This window comes from Alosa sapidissima, chromosome 10 (assembly GCF_018492685.1).
Source record: "Alosa sapidissima isolate fAloSap1 chromosome 10, fAloSap1.pri, whole genome shotgun sequence".
NCBI lineage: Eukaryota > Metazoa > Chordata > Actinopteri > Clupeiformes > Clupeidae > Alosa > Alosa sapidissima.
In genome coordinates this window covers 5,697,502-5,716,372 of record NC_055966.1, presented here as the reverse complement: position 1 = coordinate 5,716,372, position 18,871 = coordinate 5,697,502, and the positions used below count along the sequence as shown (strand labels likewise).

The 18,871-nt window shown below is 44.2% G+C and overlaps 1 protein-coding gene across 1 annotated transcript; it reads left to right on the top strand.

The window, feature by feature from the left end:
* The first annotated feature begins 1,627 nt into the window (after positions 1-1,627).
* cacng8b (calcium channel, voltage-dependent, gamma subunit 8b) lies at positions 1,628-18,645 on the top strand. Its single transcript, XM_042105838.1, has 6 exons — positions 1,628-2,200; positions 10,798-11,082; positions 11,243-11,467; positions 13,670-13,753; positions 14,988-15,128; positions 16,411-18,645. Exons 3-6 carry the CDS (start codon positions 11,245-11,247, stop codon positions 17,238-17,240), a joined length of 1,278 nt encoding a protein of 425 aa, XP_041961772.1. The 5' UTR covers positions 1,628-2,200; positions 10,798-11,082; positions 11,243-11,244; the 3' UTR covers positions 17,241-18,645.
* Positions 18,646-18,871: the final 226 nt, after the last annotated feature.

The following is an 18,871-nucleotide window of genomic DNA, read 5'->3' as shown; positions in this document are numbered from 1 at the left end:
TGGATGGCAGTTTGGTTACATGCTGATTCCTGCACTGCCTTCTCCATGCTTGCCCATGTACACCCTGCACCTGTGTATGTGTGTGGTGTGAGGGTGCATACTGTACAAAGCCATGGCTTCAGACAGCGTGTATGTGCGGTGGTAATGCCGTTGATCTGCATTGCAGCACTATTATCCGTTCAATTGAAACTCTGTTCCTTTATTTTTCCTTCTCTAAATGGTGTTTCATGCTACCATAACCCAAGGGCAATGCAGAGTCAAATTGATTAGAGCTATTTGTGTGTGTGTGTGTGTTCATTGTGTGCCTGGATTAAAGCAACTACATTGTGTTCCATAGTAACCCAGACATTATGTTCTGAGACAGTCAGTGACCAAAGTGACCATATTTATTGGGTAAATGTATTGCTGTAGTTTTGTGGAGACAAGCTCTAGGATTACTGTGTCCTGGAGCACAATCGCTTTCTGCTCAGTGTTTAGTTAGGACTTTTGATGTGTGTGCGTATAATGCTATGAACACATGATGTGTGTGTGTGTATGTGTTGATGTAAAGTTTCTCTTTTTGTTGTGCATAATAGAGAGAGAGAGAGAGAGAATATGTTCGTGTCACCCTTTGAGTTGGAGGTCTGCAGAAGAGTAAAGTGACCACCGTAGGCTTAAGAATAACCAGTGAAAATGTGAACATTGTGCATATGTCTGCATTTGTGGTCGTGAAATTGCAAGCCTGTGTGTGTGTTTGCATGCAGGTCTGTGTATAGGCACCACTCTGGGATTGAGTGAATCTCTCTTTTCACCATCACCATTAATGCATGAAAGACCTGTCACTCTGCATTAGTCCTTCCCTGCTCTAGCTCCATGCGAGAGTGATGGAGCGAGCGACAGAGAGGGGGTGGGGGTGGTCGGGAAAAGCATTGAAGGTCATAGTGCACTAAAGAATCTCAATTTAGTCACTCTCGCTGTTGGTGTTACTTTCGTCAGTCCGTTAATGAGACCTGTCTTCAGCGAGAAACAATTATTAGGCTAAACACTACATTTCATTATACACGCTTTTTGAAAATGTAGGACCCTGCGATTTTTACACTAGGAAGCCCACTGCCAAAAGCGTATCAAGTACCCCACTGCATGGGTCTTCCGACATCCCTAGGTATCATTTTGCATCTGCATGCCAATGTCAAAAAGGCCAGGCAACAGGAATGTCCAGTTGTGGTCAGCCTTCAGGTTGGAAAAGATTGGGACGAAGAAAAGGAGATACAGGAAACAGAAACAAGCATCTTGACACAAGAAAACGCGTCTAATGAGGCATCGTTCGGCGTCAACCTTTCATCTCTGATGTTTCCCTGCCATTTCTTCTCTCGCTCTCTCTCTCTCTCTCTCCAACCCCCCTTCTCTCTGCGGAACTCAAATACTACTGTTCTTGCCCCGGTAAGATACACTGCATTTAATTTGAAAAACATCCGTACAGCCCCCTTGCAATGTTTAGTCCGTTCAGGGTAACCACAATGACGATTACGGCAATGAGTACGATGCATTGCTGTCAAACAGAAACACATACTCTCTCTCTCTCTCTCTCTCTCTCTCTCTCTCACACACACACACACACACACACATACACAACATTTGTGTACGCTCCAGTAATCACGCTCTGAACGATTGGTTTCCGAGAATATTTGACGCGGGAATGAGGGGTAATGTTTTTCGTCTAAGCAAGCAACACAGCGTCTGCTAGGTAGCCTATATCACTGTATGCAATTATTTCCGTTAGCATCATTTAAGAGTTGGGATGCGACAAGTTGCTTACGTCGATGTCTCAGTGTGAGAGTGGTTGAGAAACGGACAGTCAGACAGCGAGCGCAACGGCAAGGGAGGGGGACAAGCATTTCACTGAGGATACGCACGCATTGGCTAGGCTACATGGACTGTAGACAAATTCGTGTTCTAGTGACGTGTCCGCATGTGCGCTGAATATCGGTTCTAAACCATACCGCCATATGAGTAGTCTAATTTATATTTTCTGTAAAGACTTGACGATATAATTTCAAAGGCGGACACAAGAGTCTCTGGTCAGAACCGCTACACTCCACTCACTCATCATATCGATATTTCGGTTGTTTCACGGCCACCCCCTCAATTTCTTCTCTGTCTTCATCTCCTTCTTGGGAGTCCGACGTTCTTCGAAAAGGTGTCCGAAATACCAACTGAACTGGTAAGACTTCCTTAAAATAGCAAACGTATGTCTTTAAGGAGGCTTCTCCTCTCTGCGCCTTCAAGCTCGCACAGGATTCATTCACGTGTACATTTAGTATGTTACGAGTGGTGGGCTATGCGATCAATGACAAAATGCAAGCTCAACTAGATTTTTCATTCAGCGTAAAATTCGCTGTTCTTCGCAATTTGAGTTATGCTAAGGTTTGCCACCGAGAAAACATCGAGTTATGTAATTAAATGGACAAATGCATTCCTGATGCTGCAAATCAACGAGCGCCTTATATTCATTATGTATGTGCAAGCATACCAACTAAATAGCGTGTGTAGACAGTAAAACGCATGCCAGCAATTGTTATTACAGCAGTTGCTTCTTTGGCGGGCAATTGTGGACTCGTCCAGAAGATTTCAAAACAAAGTGCTCAGAATGATTGGTGTGTCTCCGTTCGTTACACGTACTGTACCGGGCATCCATTTTCAGCCCGTGGAGAGCTCCAAGCTCTACGGTAGTTAGCCTCTAATGAATGCACTGCAGTCCGCATCGGTGTACAAGCCTCCTCAATACGCATCTTCCACAAACAGCTTATTTGGAACAGATATATGTCATATATATGCCATCTTCATTCGTCTGTCAGTAAAAGGTTGGCCTTGCGTAGTATTTGCAATAGGAGTAAGTAATTCCTGCATGTTTCATTCATAGCAGACCACATGACCTGGAACATGCAGCTTTCTGTCAGGTTGTCAAGAGGCCCTCTGCCTTATACGATAAAGCTACCAATTACCTTATTTTCCCTGTTCGGCTGTGACTTAGATTTGGCACACAACTCCATTGACTTAAATAATGACTGAAACAATGTGCCCCCAACACATGGCAAAACATGTGTCTCACAGCATATTACATTTTGAGAATGCAAAATGAACACAGCGGTAAAACTCAGGGTCCCAACACCTATTAGTGTAATGAGGTGTCAGCTGCAGTGCTTTGACTATTGCCCATAGCAACTCTTCCACATCTTGTAACCTCTTTCAGTGTCGATGGTTTTTTTTCTACAGGATGTGTAGAAAAGCTTTTCCGTGTGATCATGTGATGTGAAGTCTTGAAGAAGCTTACAGAAGGAATTAGGATGCTTCCATCTTTTTTTCCTTGAGGAAAGAGCATTCGCATGTAATTATCTGGAAAAAAAGGCCTAATGCCAAAAATTGTGCTTCGCCTCTTTTCCCTGGGCCTCATAAAAAGTTGATGCCCGGCTTGTGCTTGTGAGTGCTGCTCTTATCTGAAGTGTCTATGAATAAACTTAAATCCTGGGTCACTCAGATTCCTTCCAAGTGTAACCAAGGATTATCAGTAACCTGGTCAAGTGATATTTCTGGCTGCAAGAAGCAGGTTAATTTCCCTCTCTGTGTCAGATGTTGCTAATGGCCAGAAAGATTGCAAACATTCCCCCCTCAACATATTGCCAAAAATTATACATTTCACTCTAGCCACTTAACTGATGGTTTGATGTGTTACCTAGTCAGAGTACATGTAAAGTCTTTGAATGCAATCACCAAAGCCAGTTCTCCCACCGGATGGCTGCATTGATGCGTAGATCCTTATCTTCTCGATAAATATGGTCGGCGAGATAATTCATTCGACATTTTGAAATGCTATCACAGTGAAAGGCAATTTTACATGACTGGGGTTAATTAGGCTCTATGCTACTCATCAGGCCCATTCACTCTGTGAAAATGTCTGCTGATTGGCTTTATGAGAGCCTCCCCAGGACTAGAGATGTGTGACATACTCGCACAACTATTGCTGAAGCAGAGCAGCAGTGCAGCAGGACCTGTCTTTGGTGTACAATCATTTCTAGTGAGACTCCATGGTCTATGCAGCCTCTCATCCTGCGCCGGCTTGTGTCTTGTATCTGTGCAGGATGCATGATTTTGCATTTGCAATGTATTTTGGGCAATGCAATTGTCCATAAGGTCCAAAGGCATGTCCATAATTCAATGAGACAACAATTTCTTACTCCCACTCTCTCTCTCTCTCTCTCTCTCTCTCTCTTTTGTACTGTACTTTGACATTCTGTCTGAATATCACTTATATCACATAGAGATTATGATAAAGGATCAACGCATTCTTTCTCTGACACTTAGTGGCACCTATACTAGTTCCCAGAGTGCACTAAAGATAAGAAAGTGCTCATGTCAGAAAGCTGTCATTTAACTTTACATGTTCTGCTTCTGCCACTAGAATGATGAGGAGAAATAAGTAGGCTAAGTGCACAACTGCCCAGGTATGAAGGGGGGGGGGGGATGGGGGGGGGTGGAAAAGAGGAAGCATGAGGTAAGGTTTTGTAAAGACCCTTGAGAGGTTCTAATAATTAACTCTAAGACTTGTTTAGGCATCCTCGGAGACTGAGAGCCTGTAGACTCAGCTTGGAGGCTTCAATAAAAACTTTAATCAGATTCACATTTTACATTCAAGGTTAGATCTCCGACCACCTTATCACAAGCTTTCAAATTACAGTTTGATATTTAACTCGCGCCACTTAGAAATCATCGGGCTCATCGGAAATTCACAGGTGACCCCTGTACAGTATTAAAATATGTACGATTAATATTTATGGAATATTAATGCTCATCTCATTTCACTTTGGTGACAGTTGCGGTCATTCCCATTCATACCGTCCCGATGCCACCTGTGCCGTGAGCGCGGGGAGTGGGGAGTCAGCCATGTGTACCCTGACGTGGAGGACGCTGGGGGCCTGACATGGGGGTTGAGCTGCTGTCAAACAGGTGTAGCGGCGCAGGAGCGTGAAGGCATCTGTGAGGGTCCTTTATTCTAATCATGGCCGAGGGGACAGGGAGGGGAGGCTGGGCACAGGGCTAAATTGAGAAGGAGTAGCGGAAAGGAAGGGGGGGATGGAAATGGATGGACTGATAGAGGAGATATAGGGATGGATGGACTGATAGAGGAGATATAGGGATGGATGGATACAAAGATGGATGGCTTGATGGATGGCATACAAAAGTAGACTATTAAAGCAGCAACACATTTTAAAAGCTTGATTCAGCACAGTCCCAGTGCAGTTTGGCCTTTAAATGTATTTAGACCAATTTTACATCCTCTGTACCAAAGAGTATATAAGTATAGAGGTACTTCTATACTCTTTGTCTGAACTATCTTAGTATTGACTGTGGTTGTAAGGAAATTCTTACCAACAAACCAGACGTTTCTTACCTACAGAGTGGACTTCTGTGTTTTATAAAGTATGAATGTGGGATGAATATATAATCTGTATTGGTGAAAGCACACATACGTCAAGTGATGGGTTGGAGTACGAGGGGGTGTTGGAAAACTTTACTACAGTGTCTTTTCACTCTGTCTCAGAATGAACTTCTTTAAACTCACTAATGTTGATTCATGGGTGATTCATGTGGTTATTTTCTTGGTTTCGTTTTTAGTTGTATTTTTTCCACATTTCCACTGGTTTTCTTTTTGTATTATCGCAGCAGATACATGCACCCATGTTTTGCAAACAAATGGCAAAGTGCGGCTATAATCTCTGAAAGGTAGATAGCTAGTCTCACGCCAGGACAGAGAGTTGGCTGGCTTGGTCATTTCCGGACTGAAGTTTGTCGGTGTGGTGGTTGTGTTACGTCTGTAGTATTTTGGTCAGTCATTAGGGCTGTGTGTGCTGAGGTATGTAATAATAGGAGACGGTGCGGTGTGACTTTTCCCTCCAGGACCCTCCTGCACATTCTTCCCCCGTCTCTCCTGGAGACTGGCGCTGCGCTGCTCACTCATGTGCAGCCTGTCTTATGGCCCAAATGTAAGGGTTCGCATTTGGGCAGCGCTAATTACACAGCAGTACTTAGACTAATCAGGATGACATTTATTTGACAACTACAACAAGCCTTGTTTGTGTTGTATCGGTGAGAGGGGGGGACCGTGGTCCATGAATTTACCTTGTAGGTGACGCTAACACCAATAAGCAGGAGAAGCACCTGATAGGGCTTTTAAATGAATGCTAAGCAGATGTGTATTTAATCAGTGCAGTTTGTGTTGCTGTGGAAATTGAAACAGTGAGGAGGAGTGTCAGTGCATACATGTACTGAGTCAATACAACAGAAGGTGCAACTGTGCACTGAAATAAGATGAAGGTAGGCAAGGTGCTGTTTCAGTAGGCTTTGAGTCAGTCACTCAGAAAGGTGGATGTTGATGTTTTTATCCGTTGTTCTCCAGAGTATAATGAAAGAACATAGCTCAGGGTGACACACATGCAAAGCAGTTATGACTGAGCTCAGGTGTGCAGCCAGCATGCCTAATTTCTCTCCCAGTTTGCAGACTTTTTTTCACATCTGTTTTTTTGTCGTTTGTCTTTAAAGGATGAAATTCCATTATTTGTTGTGCTGTGCTTTGGATGTCAGTTGTGGATTGTCAGTTTTCATTTTTGTTTATTTATTTATGTACTGTTAACTCAGCCCTTATTACCCCTTATTTAACTCAGCCCTTATCACTAAATTGTTCATTAAAACCATGAATTCACGTGAAAAGCCCTAGTCATGTTTTTTTTTTTACTTTAACCGAAGAGCTGAATACTATGGAGGGGCTGTTTCTGCTAACATAAGATGAGATGTTGGAGTGGGCCTGTTCAGCCCGTGTTGCAGTGGTAGTTGCAAAGTGACAGGAGCATCACCGGGGCCAACAGGCATTTTGTCAAAGTCAAACAAGCCTGTGCTTGGTGTTTTCTTCAGCAGTTTAGTAGGGTTTCTATTTTGCGGCTGAAAGATATTCTGACCCAATTGAAAGTAAGACTAAAATAGATATAGGATTTGTCTGTTTTATGGTGTGATTTGGAACCGTTTCCTTTATCAAAGAGTGTAGTACAAATGATTAAGTAATTATTGATTTCAATTCCAGTAATTAACTTGTGGTAAAAATACTGTGCCAATTTGAAAGCTAGTATTGAAAAAACAATAAGTGACATAATTAATTTAGAATGATGTTGAATCAATAGTAAATAATACCCAAATGAAATGTCAGTCTCTCAAATTTACAAAGTGCTTATAGACGTTTAGAGCTTTAACAGATTATATGATGTTTTTGATGTTATGTGTGTGATCTACAAAGATTCTATTTTAGTTCTGTGCAGGAAATCATAATATTATGTTGTTATTATTAAAATGCCTGCTGGGTCTGCAGCTGGTGTGATGGATGCTGCAGTGGGCAAAAGGTGCAAGTCTGTCTGTGCAAAGATTTGGATTCTTTTCCAGAGTCTGAAGCAGTGATGACTCTCTGTTGCTTCCTCTAAGCGCTTAGTGCCAAGTCACAATAGGCACACTTTGTCATGATCATTGCACAAGTTATTCTCAAATGATTTTAGACTCATAAATTATAACAATCACATCTGTTTCTCATAATTATGAATTAAGTAAGGGATAATGTAGTGTCCGCCGGTAATTATCAGAAAATAAGTCCCGACAGGGAGAACAGAACCCCGACGCGACACATAAACTAAAGCCCAAACCTATAAAGACTTATTACACGGCTCTTCAGAGTGCTGCAGAAAGTTCCATTCACATGAATGGACCTTCCCAACGTTCGGGCCTATGTTAAATCTATATAATCACCGGCAAAGTATATAAATCACCGCTGTCAATGGCAACGGGTTGATTAACGTCTTTCATATCCCTCCACAAGAATTCCGTTCGCTTATTGCAATGGAATTTCATTGAAAGGGAAAGTAAGCTAGTAAGACGTTGCCACGCAACATCTGAAACTGTCAAGTTCTATCTGTGTGGCGAACTATTTATTTTGTTAGCGGAAGACACGAAAGGTAGCAAAATCATTTTTAAAGATTCATTGTGTTAGGTTTCTTTTCTTGTTTTGGCAAGTAGCCGTGTAATAAGCGGAATAATGTATTGTCCGCCTAGCCTGGGTGTTCCCATGCTGCCTTGCGCGCGATTTGATTCACGCTGCTAAGGCAGCCTGGAGACCATGGAGCAAATTTTCGCCTGAGATAGGGAACCAATCACAGAACAGGGGGGAAAGCAAGACGAAGATGAGCTATGCACAGACGCATTTGATAGACATCCGTGGCACCCAATAAACGGATCTGGGCATTTTTTTCAAATACGAGAAAATGAACGTTTGGTTCCCAGACCACGTCTCATTGAGAAGTGGTGGCGCTAGCCAGGCTATTGTCCGCCGGTAATTATCAGAAAATAAGTCCCTTCAGGTCGAAGCAAAACCCCTCCGATGCGCGTCGGGGTTCTGTTCTCCCTGTCGGGACTTATTTTCTGATAATTACCGGCGGACAATACATTATCCCTTACATAGGTTTGGGCTTTAGTTTGTCGAAAATAAAATGGTTAATTTTCCAATCATTATGAAGGGTTACTCAAGGTGTATAGTTTGACAAAGTCACTTATAATGAGTGAATAATAAGCCAAGAGACCATCCATTCTTAGCCTATAGCACAGTGACAAGTCATAATATCTATGGCACAAAGCTATTGCACACTGCAATTGACACATTTGTGGAAAGTAGCCACCTTGGCTGCTGAATTGGTTTCTCTCTGTACTGAGGCCTTTGGACATAGGTAGGTCCATCCATCCATTTGTCCATCTGTGTCTCTCTGCGCTGAGGCCTTTGGACATAGGTAGGCCTGGTAATATGAATAAATATATTACGCATGGCTGGGCTCACTGCCGGCATGCTTTCACTGCCGGCATGCTTTCACAGCAGCGTTAATCAGATGACTGTGAAGCACTAATTATCAGCTTGTGACACAATGTGTTGGTAAGCATGTGTGCAAACACTTGTTCAGAAATCATCAGTGGCAACTGTTTAGTTGTGTGTGTGTGTGTGTGTGTATTTGATGATCACCATAATCACAAAGACCTTATGATTACAGCAGGAATAAGTGTCCAGTAAAAAATATATTCAATTTTAAGTGACGAAACAAATTATCTTGTTTTTTACAAACAGGGAGAGATTGCATATTCATACGGTTAAAATGATTATAATTTCACCATTGCTTGGCCTACAGTTGCTTGTTCCCTATACGAATATGCAAAGCAAACCTTTAACTGGCCCCAAATACTTTTGCTCTTGATGTACTGTGCTGCATTCAGCAAAATAGCCTCGTTGTATTTGTCAGTGTTAGGGCGACAGTACCCATTTTCCTTCAGTATGATTTATGTATCCGGCAACAGCCCAGTGAGTATCAGCCAGATAGCCTGGTGCAGGGGTGTTGATCATGGGAAGTGTGGATAACATCTTCTATCTTATACAGTGGGGATTTGCTTTAGATAGAATAGGCCCTTGTTCTGTTTTCTGTGGGAAGGTGGAGGTTATCATGGTGCCAAATGCACTACTACTAGTGCATTTTTCATTAGACAGAATGTTTTGTATCATGTTGTATGGTTTATGTTGGTGTTTGAGTACTTATGTGTAGTTGGCTATCAGCTAGCTAGCATTGACAGAATATTGAAATTGCTACTGCTGTAGCTTACTGTTAATGACCCTTGTGCACTTGACTGAGGAAGCCATTTACACCAAGATTGTGCGTTTGTTGCTTAAACATCATACAGTGTGCGTTTGTTGCTTAAACATCATACATCATACCTCTAAAAGGTTGTAAATGTTTTAGAGGATTTAGTGGGTAGCCTGGGTGTCTCAACTCTTTGTACAAACTGCTGATGTGTTTGTCAAACGGCTTGGTTTTTGGTGCATGTGTTTGTTTGTCTGGGGAGAAATTCTGCACCGTCTGCCACAGATCCATGCTCAGGCCTTGACAATACAAACAGGATATAACCTATTTTGATCACGGTGCCATATTGCATCATAAAATATTAAGAGACTAGACCGAGGCTGCGTTATGTTTGCTAAATCATGTTTGCTAAATTATGCGTGCTGCATGATTGGTGCTGAGTTTGGTGTGGTTTTCCCAGTGAGCATGGCGCTGTTAAGGGGGCTTTCTAGTACTGACATCCAGTGATTGTGTCTCCTGTTTGGTCCAAATGTCTTAGTAGGCATAATATTATTCCCACTGACACTACAGAGTCAAACTCTCGTTTGTGTTTGTGTCTCTAATCCCCTGGTGCAGAGCTGAGTGTGGATGACTCAATATATCATTCTTTTTCTCTGCCCTCCCTCGCTCCGTCCCCTCCTGTCCCTCTCTCAGTCTCTCTGTCAGGCTGCCACTTGCTCTTTTTTCTGTCCTACTCCTTTCATTTATGAAAACACAACCCTCATCTGTTCTCCTGTTTTAACTCATTCACTTTCTTTTACACATAATACACTTCCTGCTCACTCTCTCCCCCCACTCCCATACGCATACACACACACACACACACACACACACACACATACACATTTCATCACTCTCTCTACCACCCTATGCTGATCCAGACTTTGGAAGTCAATGTTACCATGGCAACAACATAGACTTCACCCTGCCCCCCCCCCCCTTCTACTTCATTCAGACAACACTGCCTTTTTCACTCAAATTAACTCCAGCTAGACAATCCATGAGGCAGATGGGACAACAAACAACTAACCCCAAACTACCTTGTGCTTTTCCCTGTGTGTCTTTTGTGTTCCAGAACAGTCGGCTTGAAACGCCATGTCCACCACTCTGAGCAAGTAGATTAAAAGCTTGACGTCAAGAGCGAAGGAACGAAGTTTTCGCCAAAGTCGCCCCACGGTGGAAAGTCACAGAGGCAGAGAAGTGCACTTGTGTGTGGGAGACCGAAAAAGTGTGAGGGAGTGGGGGAAGAGAGCGAAGACAGTCGATGGATGCTGCCCGGATTGAAGGGACAGCCGATTCTTCATTAACGAGGAAAAAAAAGATTTCAAAATTGAGTCGAAGGACAGAAACTCGCCGTCAGGTAAGAAGATTGAGAAGAGTGAGAGGACATTTGTGTGCTGGTTGGCCTTTACAGTCATACCATCCCCAGCAATGAAGCGATGGGCCTTTGTATCTGGAGGCGGTGGGTGAATAGCTAGGTGACATTTCTCTCTCTCTCTGTTCTCTTTTTTCCTCTGGAGGCATGGTGTGTGAGAAGGGCATCCAGATTCTTCTCACCATCGTGGGTGCGTTCGCATCCTTCGGCCTGATGACGGTGGCAATCGGCACGGACTACTGGCTGTACTCACGTGCAACAATCTGCAACAGCACAACCAACTCGTCGCAGGATGACCCGCACAACAAGGACAAGAAGGACCCCGGCGCCCTCACCCACTCGGGCCTCTGGAGGATCTGCTGCCTGGAGGGTTAGAACCAGTTTGGTTCTCTACAGCTCACAGGGTCTTTAGGACCCAGTTTGGTTCTCTACACCTTACAGGCTCTTTAGGACCCAGTTTGGTTCTGTACATCTTTAGGACCCAGTTTGGTTCTGTACATCTCACAGGCCCTTTTGTACACTTCATCAATAGACACATACACACAAGTATACAACAATGTATCCACAGCAGTCCTATTTATGATACATAATTACATGTATTTTGCATTTCAAGATTGAAAGCATTCACTATAGTGTAAAAGCAAGCTAGTTGGAAATCTCAATGGATGCACATATGTGCAGTACTTTTCTTGTATGTAATACATTTACATTTATTCCAATATTCCAATATTTTCAAATGATATGATCTTATGTATTCCTATGCTGTTTGTGCTGTGAACATTAATTGAATGTCTGCTGTTTATATGTTGTGTGTTGCCCTCTTGTTCTACTGTATGTTATGTCATTCATCACTGTTGGTGTTACACATCTAGAGAAATCTCTCTGTAAGTGTCAAAAGCTGCAAACAGCAATCCAGCACATGCCAGCTGGTCTGCCTTCCCTGTTTCAACGACAGTTGGCTGCACCACTTACAACACAAATATCCTGCACTGAAAAGGACAAATTGACTGTCTGAAAAGGCCAACTCTGATAAGCCACTACATCTAGTTTTCTGTCTCCATTTTTTTAAAATGTAGCATCAGCTAGTAGTATCATGTTTTTGAGATGGTGGGGCCAGAGGATTTTTGCAAATGATGCTACAGATGTGCTAAGACATGCTAAGCCTGTCAAGGGTGACAGTGTTATGTCATATGCTTCATGTACGGCTTGGAAAATGTGAAATCTGAAGGGAAGCCATGCTAGCCGATCTGAAGTAGGGTTTAGAGGAGCTATCCTGGGAATGTTTAAGTACCTCACACCCTATCTTCACACTAAACTGGCACAACACACTCTGCTGCTGGTCATTGTGCAAAGCTAATTTGTCCTTAGGTCTAAGCTCCCTAATAACAAAGCACTCAATTAGAGATAAGCTTGCCCTTTGAGCACCACAGTGCTGCTCTCTTCCCTCCAACTCTCATTCCCGTCCTCTCTCTCTCTTCACTTTTCTCTTCACTTCACTCCTCCTCTCTCGCTCTGGTGCAAGCGTAGCAGACGTGCACTCTTGGCACAGTTTAGAGGTCAAGTAATCCTTGACGTCGGCAGCGTGTGTTGAGCCAAGATGGATCCTCAGCAGCAGTGGCGGCAGCAGCAGCAGCAGCAGCAGCCGCCGTGGCCATGCGAGCAGGAGAGCAGGTGGAGTGGAAAGCGGGGGCCATTTTGGCTCTACATAATTGATGTCACGGCTCACCTTGCGCGGCTGATGGTGTGCCGTGGCGGCCGAGCCCAATCAGATGAATGGATGTGAGAGGCGTGGGTGATGGGAAGCCAGCGGTGGTGCGGTCCTCTCTGGGCAGGCGGCCGGTGGGTGGACAGGGGCACTGAGCGGCCTGAGTGACTCAGTGGCTCCACTGTGGTCTTGTGTCTTGTGTGTGGCCACAGCAGTGCTGTTTTTTGCGGGCCAAAGTTGGTGTGCCCAGAATATCAGGCACAGTTTCTCCTTTGGGCAAAGTTTATGCTTCTCCCACTTGTCCCTTCCCATTCCTCTCTCTCTCTCTCTCTCTCTCTCTCTCTCTCTCTCTCTCTCTCTCTCTCTCTCTCGCTCTTGCTCTCGCAGACCAGTGTCCATGGGGAGAGGTAAAGAGAAAGAGAGAGGGAGAAAATGAACACAGCTAGGAAAAGCAGTACAGGAGACTCCTGTCCCCTGCATCTGTCGCTCACTTCATCCGTCCGTTTCATCATTCCATCACACCCCCACTCCATCCGTCAACACCAGTCATGTTCGTCCGTCCGTTCGTCCATCTGTGTGTCTGCAGTAGACCCGCGGGACTGGAGTGGGTAGCTATCCATCTGCCTGCATGTCTCCAGGGCCCTGCTGTGTGTGTGTGTGTCTGTGTGTGTCTCTGTGAGTGTGTCTGTGTGCATCTGTGTGTGTGTGTGTGTCATTGTCTGTCTGTGTGTGTGTGTGTGTTACTGTAATCTATGTGCCTGTCTGTGTGTGAATGGGAAAGAGTGTGACATACGCATACACTTACCCTCACCTCAGATGTATTATAAATCCAATAAGCAGCTCTCCTCTCCTCTTTCCCTCGCCCAGGATCCAAAAGGGGAGTGTGCTCTCAGATCAATCACTTCCCGGAGGACGCAGACTTTGACCACGATGGAGCCGAATATGTTTTGCGTAAGAGAGCCTTACATCTTGTCAGTGCAGTGTGGTGCAGGATTTTAAGCCAAAACATATTGAATTTTTGTGTAAAATAACGCATGTCTCTGAAGAGTAGATGTTAGAGATATGGATTTAATTATGTGCCCAGCAGGTAGTGCAACTTTAATACTATTATTTAGAAATTTGAGCCTAAACTAGGTCTATATCGGTAATAGATTTGCATTGGTGAGTTAGTGAGAGCTGAAATTGTGGAAGTGAATGACCATGAATGAAACTGTAGGATCTGCAATATGAATAAGGCTGCATCAGGTAAGAGTTCACTGTGCAGTTTAAAGGAAGTGAGAACACAATAAGTGGTCACCTGATAGTCATAACTCACATTTAAGAGTCTGTGGAATGCCTTTCAAAGGCATTCTTCTGAGCAGTTTTTTTCTGCTACAACACACAAACAAACACATACCATAAACAAACAAACACATGCCATACACAAACACACACATACAATACACAAACACACACATGCCATACACAAACAAGAACAAACACCCCATATCCCATCTCCACAAATACACTCATATGTACTGTATATACAATACCTCCCACTACACGCACACATACACACATACCCAGATGGCAGGAACGGTCCTCAGAGGAATGGTAATTTGCTCTAGTGTATTCTGCTGCTAAAGCTTTTTTTTAATCTCTAGATGGTTATGATTTAATTATTCAGTCTCATAATTCTGTGGTAATTAATTTCCTCAGCTGGGCGCGTTGGGATGGAAAGACCTATTCATTAACCTTCGTTCAGTCAACTTTTGCTCTTTCTCTCTCGGCCACTTTTCCTTCACCGTCTTGATCGCCTTGTCATGTCTCTTCTCCCCCTCCCTGCCTACCTCCACGTGCCACCCTGTTTCTCTCCCTCCTCTCACAACCTTCTGCGCCTCCTCATTTTTCATCTCACCAACTCGATTCCCCTGACGCTATCCTCCATGCCTGGGCATCCTCTTTTCTATCTTTACCCTCTAATCTTTCTCTCTCTCACTCTCTCTCTCCCTCTTCCTCTGTCCTTCTCCCTCCCTCTCTCTCTCTCTCTCTCTCTCTCTCTTTCTCTCTCCCTCCATCTTTCTCTCTCTCCCTCTCCCTCTCTCCCTCCATCTCTCTCCCTCTCCCTCCATCTTTCTCTCTCTCCCTCTCTCCCTCTCTCCCTCCATCTCCCTCCCTCTCCCTCCATCTCTCTCTCTTTCTGCAGGGGTGGTCAGGGCCTCTAACATCTTCCCCATCCTCAGTGCTATTCTGCTGCTCATGGGTGGTGTGTGTATAGCTGCTAGCCGCTTCTACAAGAGTAAGAGGAACATCATCCTGGGGGCAGGAATTCTGTTTGTAGCTGCAGGTAATTCTGGTTGGTTTGATTTGTGTGTTGTTTGTGTGTGCTTATGTGTGTGTAATCATGGCTGCCTGCAGGTCTGTTTGAGTGTATTAATGTGGAGATGTCTTGAACCATACATGTAACCACAGTTACAGTGGGTACGGTCACACTCCACCCACAGACTGCATCAACAAACTGTCTGTTGACTCTCTTAAAGGCACCCTTAACAGTTTTTTACATAATGTTTCCAAAATCATTTTGATGGCACATGGCCTCATAATATGATGAACGGCACTTCTGCCATTGTCTTTCTAGTTTCAGGTAAACTGCACCCCCCCCCCCCCCCCCCCTCCGAAATCGAAACCAAACAATTCTATACTACAGGAAATCTACAGACTGCTGTCAGTGCATTTACTCTATATTATATCTTTTTATATATAGAATTATTTTTTATTTACACCCCACCCCCACATACACACACCTAACATAGACAAAACATCCACACTCACAAACACAAAAGGTTCCCCATCAAAGCCAGCTCATCAGTTTTCTTTACTTGTACCCTTCATTAAGCATTGTAGATTTCCTGCCATACTTTATTAAACTGCTGCTTTTTTATGCATTGCTTTTTCTATGTTTAAATAATATCTCATCAGTCCCCTCCATTCTTGTAAGTTTGGGGCCTGTGTCTCCTTCCAATGTTTTAAAATGAGTTTTTAAGGACTAAGGAGGAGAACCTCAGCCGCCATCCCACTGGGTATTTCAGATGGTCAGTTTCAGAGAATCAGAGACATTCTTGTTGAGGGTGCCTTTAACTACAATTTATTGTTAAGGTCAATGTTAGAGTTTGGATTTAGTTCATGTAATGTTCAGTAATTGTTCAACAATAGTTTTCCATATTGAAATTGAATCTTAACTGATGAACTGTTAGGTCTTTGTGGGCTACAATCCAAGTGAAGTGTTATCTTGGGTTCTTATAATGTGTGCAGTTTATGCAGCTGTTTGTGTGAAACTCTGTTGTGATCCCTGAGCTAATTCTTCTCCCGAAACAGGAGTTTAGGAAGGTCTTCAGAATGTTAATCTGTGCATTATCCTACCTTGGTGGAGGCAGTCACAAATACAGGGGCATTTCTCAAGTCCTCTATCACGTTATTACTGTCTAAATAAAGTATGAAGGACACCCAAGTACATTAGTGCAGCCCGTACAGATGTCCAGTTCAGTTGGGGATCCGCGCAAGCTTTCTTTGGAGCTCTGACCTTAACCGATGACCATTACTCTTTTCTCTCGTCTTCCCCTTGGGTGCAGGCTTGAGTAACATAATTGGTGTGATTGTGTACATCTCGGCCGCGCTGGGCGACATCTCCCCGAAGAAGGACGAGGACAAGAAGTGGCAGTACTCGTACGGCTGGTCCTTCTACTTCGGCGGGCTCTCCTTCATCCTGGCCGAGATGGTGGGCGTGCTGGCGGTCAACATCTACATCGAGAAGAACAAGGAGCTGCGCTGCCGCTCGCGCACCGACATCTTCAAGAGCACCACGCACGCCATGCTGCGCCTGCCCAGCTACCGCTTCCGCCGCCGCTCGCGCTCCAGCTCGCGCTCCACCGACCCCTCGCGCTCGCGGGACCCCTCGCCTGTGGGCGCGCCCGGGGGGAAGAACTTCGGCATGCCCCCGTCCGGCCTCATGTCCCAGGGCCCCATCTCCGTGTCCACGCTGCCCAACCCGCACTCGCGCTCCCACACCGCCCTGCCCGGGGGCGACATCTCCCTCTACACGCTGTCCCGCGACCCCAAGATGGGGGGCCTGGGGGGGCTCGGGGGCCCTCCGCTGTACGGCACGGTGGACCGCGCCACCCTCTACCAGCTCCACAACTGCTTCCCCAAGGAGGGCGGCGGGGGCGGCACCATGATGATGAGCGGCACCCTGCCCTCGCTCAAGTCCCACAACCCCTCCGCCGTACAGAATTCCTCCAATTCCAATGCCCCGCTTCCCAACTCCATTCCCTCCTCCCAGCCTCCACCTTTCTCCACCTCCACCGTAGAGCGGGAGAGGGGGATGGGGACGCTGGATAGGTTAGGGAAGGGTGACAGAGAGAGCAACTCCAACACCCTGAACAGGAAGACAACGCCTGTTTAGAGAGAGAGAGAGAGAGAGGAAAGATGGGTGAGAGCAAAAGATGTGATGAGAAATGGAATGGGAAATGTGGGCATCGGGATCAGGGAATTATGAGAGAAGGAAAAGGAGTGATGGAATGATCTATTTCTCCTTTCTCCTTGTAACCATGCCATTTCACAAAAAATGATGAGAAATACTAATAACCAAGTGATAACAACAACAACAACATTGCGTTTCACCTTATTTTGGTATTTGTCCTATAAATTATTTATTTTTTAATGCAATTAAAATAATAATAATAATTATGGGATACTGTGAAAATGAGATATTTTAATTATTTATTTTGGGTGCACTAACATTGCTAGTTTAATAATAAAAAAAATGGACGTGCGTCCTAATCTGCAATTGTTGTTGTGATTATTATTTATGGTTATTAGTTGCTAGTGTTTTGTTTGGAATGACTCTAATTTTTCAACTCTTTTGATTTCTGAAGACATTAACTGTGACTTTCTAACACAGTGACACAGGAGCTGCAATTGTGTCACTGATGTCCAGCATGAGTGTATAAAAATGTGTGCAAGAATGAGTGTTATATTATTATTATTATTATGATTATTATGATTATTATTATTATTGCGTGGAGAGGCTTTTATTTAAATAACTTTTTTTTTCTACCCTTTGATAACATGCAGTTTAGTCTTGTGTGTATACTGTATATTGTCTTCCAATACCGTGAACGGAATGATGAAATAATTGATGGACTGAAACTTCTGACCAACAAAGTGTTGAGCTGATTATGAATTTTATATAAACCCACTTCAGTATTATTTTTATTATGATTATGGGTAGCAGACATAGCTGTAGTCTTCTTGTGTTCCGGGGGCATTAACAGAAATCAGAGATATATTTGTACAAAGTGATGACAGGATGGCAATGTTCCTCACATCCAAACTGCCCTCAAGAGAAATAATTTAATCAACTCCTCATTTCAGTAGTAGCCACGTTTTCAGAAAAATCCGTGGAGCAAAAAAGCCTTGCCAACATTTTCTAAAGGAATATGTACATTGTACTTATGCATAATGACATTTTCAAAGTCTATAGATACTTTCTTTGGGGGTCTATAGAGCCTAGTTAGATGGAGTTCATTTAATTTGTTTGGGGGCCAGGGGATAGCGGTCCTCTCTTCTGTTGGCGGCACCCAGACACCGGTGGCCCTGACTTCCTGGTTGGGCCCAGTACTCACGTCTTGGGTGTGCCTCATGTTTCTCTTGTGTATCTTCTTTATGTCACGTGACCATGAACGAATCACCATGGCGATGCTTCCTTGAAAACAAACCTTCACTGTGCTGCACCTGATAACTTCAGCCCGCTGACCTTTCGGTTTCTGTGAGAGAGAGAGGATGTGAGCACACAGGAGCGGTCTCACAGCCCCCCCACCCCTTCCCCCCTCAGCTTAATAAACCCCTGTCTAGACTCAAGACACAGGACAAGAATACGACTGAATGCAATAGAGACCAATTGAGTATGGGGTGTTTTTTATTTGTGAAGAGGGGAAATTGGAGAGGGGAAAAAAACAGCGCACAGATAGCATTTATGTGGGCGATTATACTTAGTATGTAGTTTGAGAATAGACATACAGGTATCTAGACAAA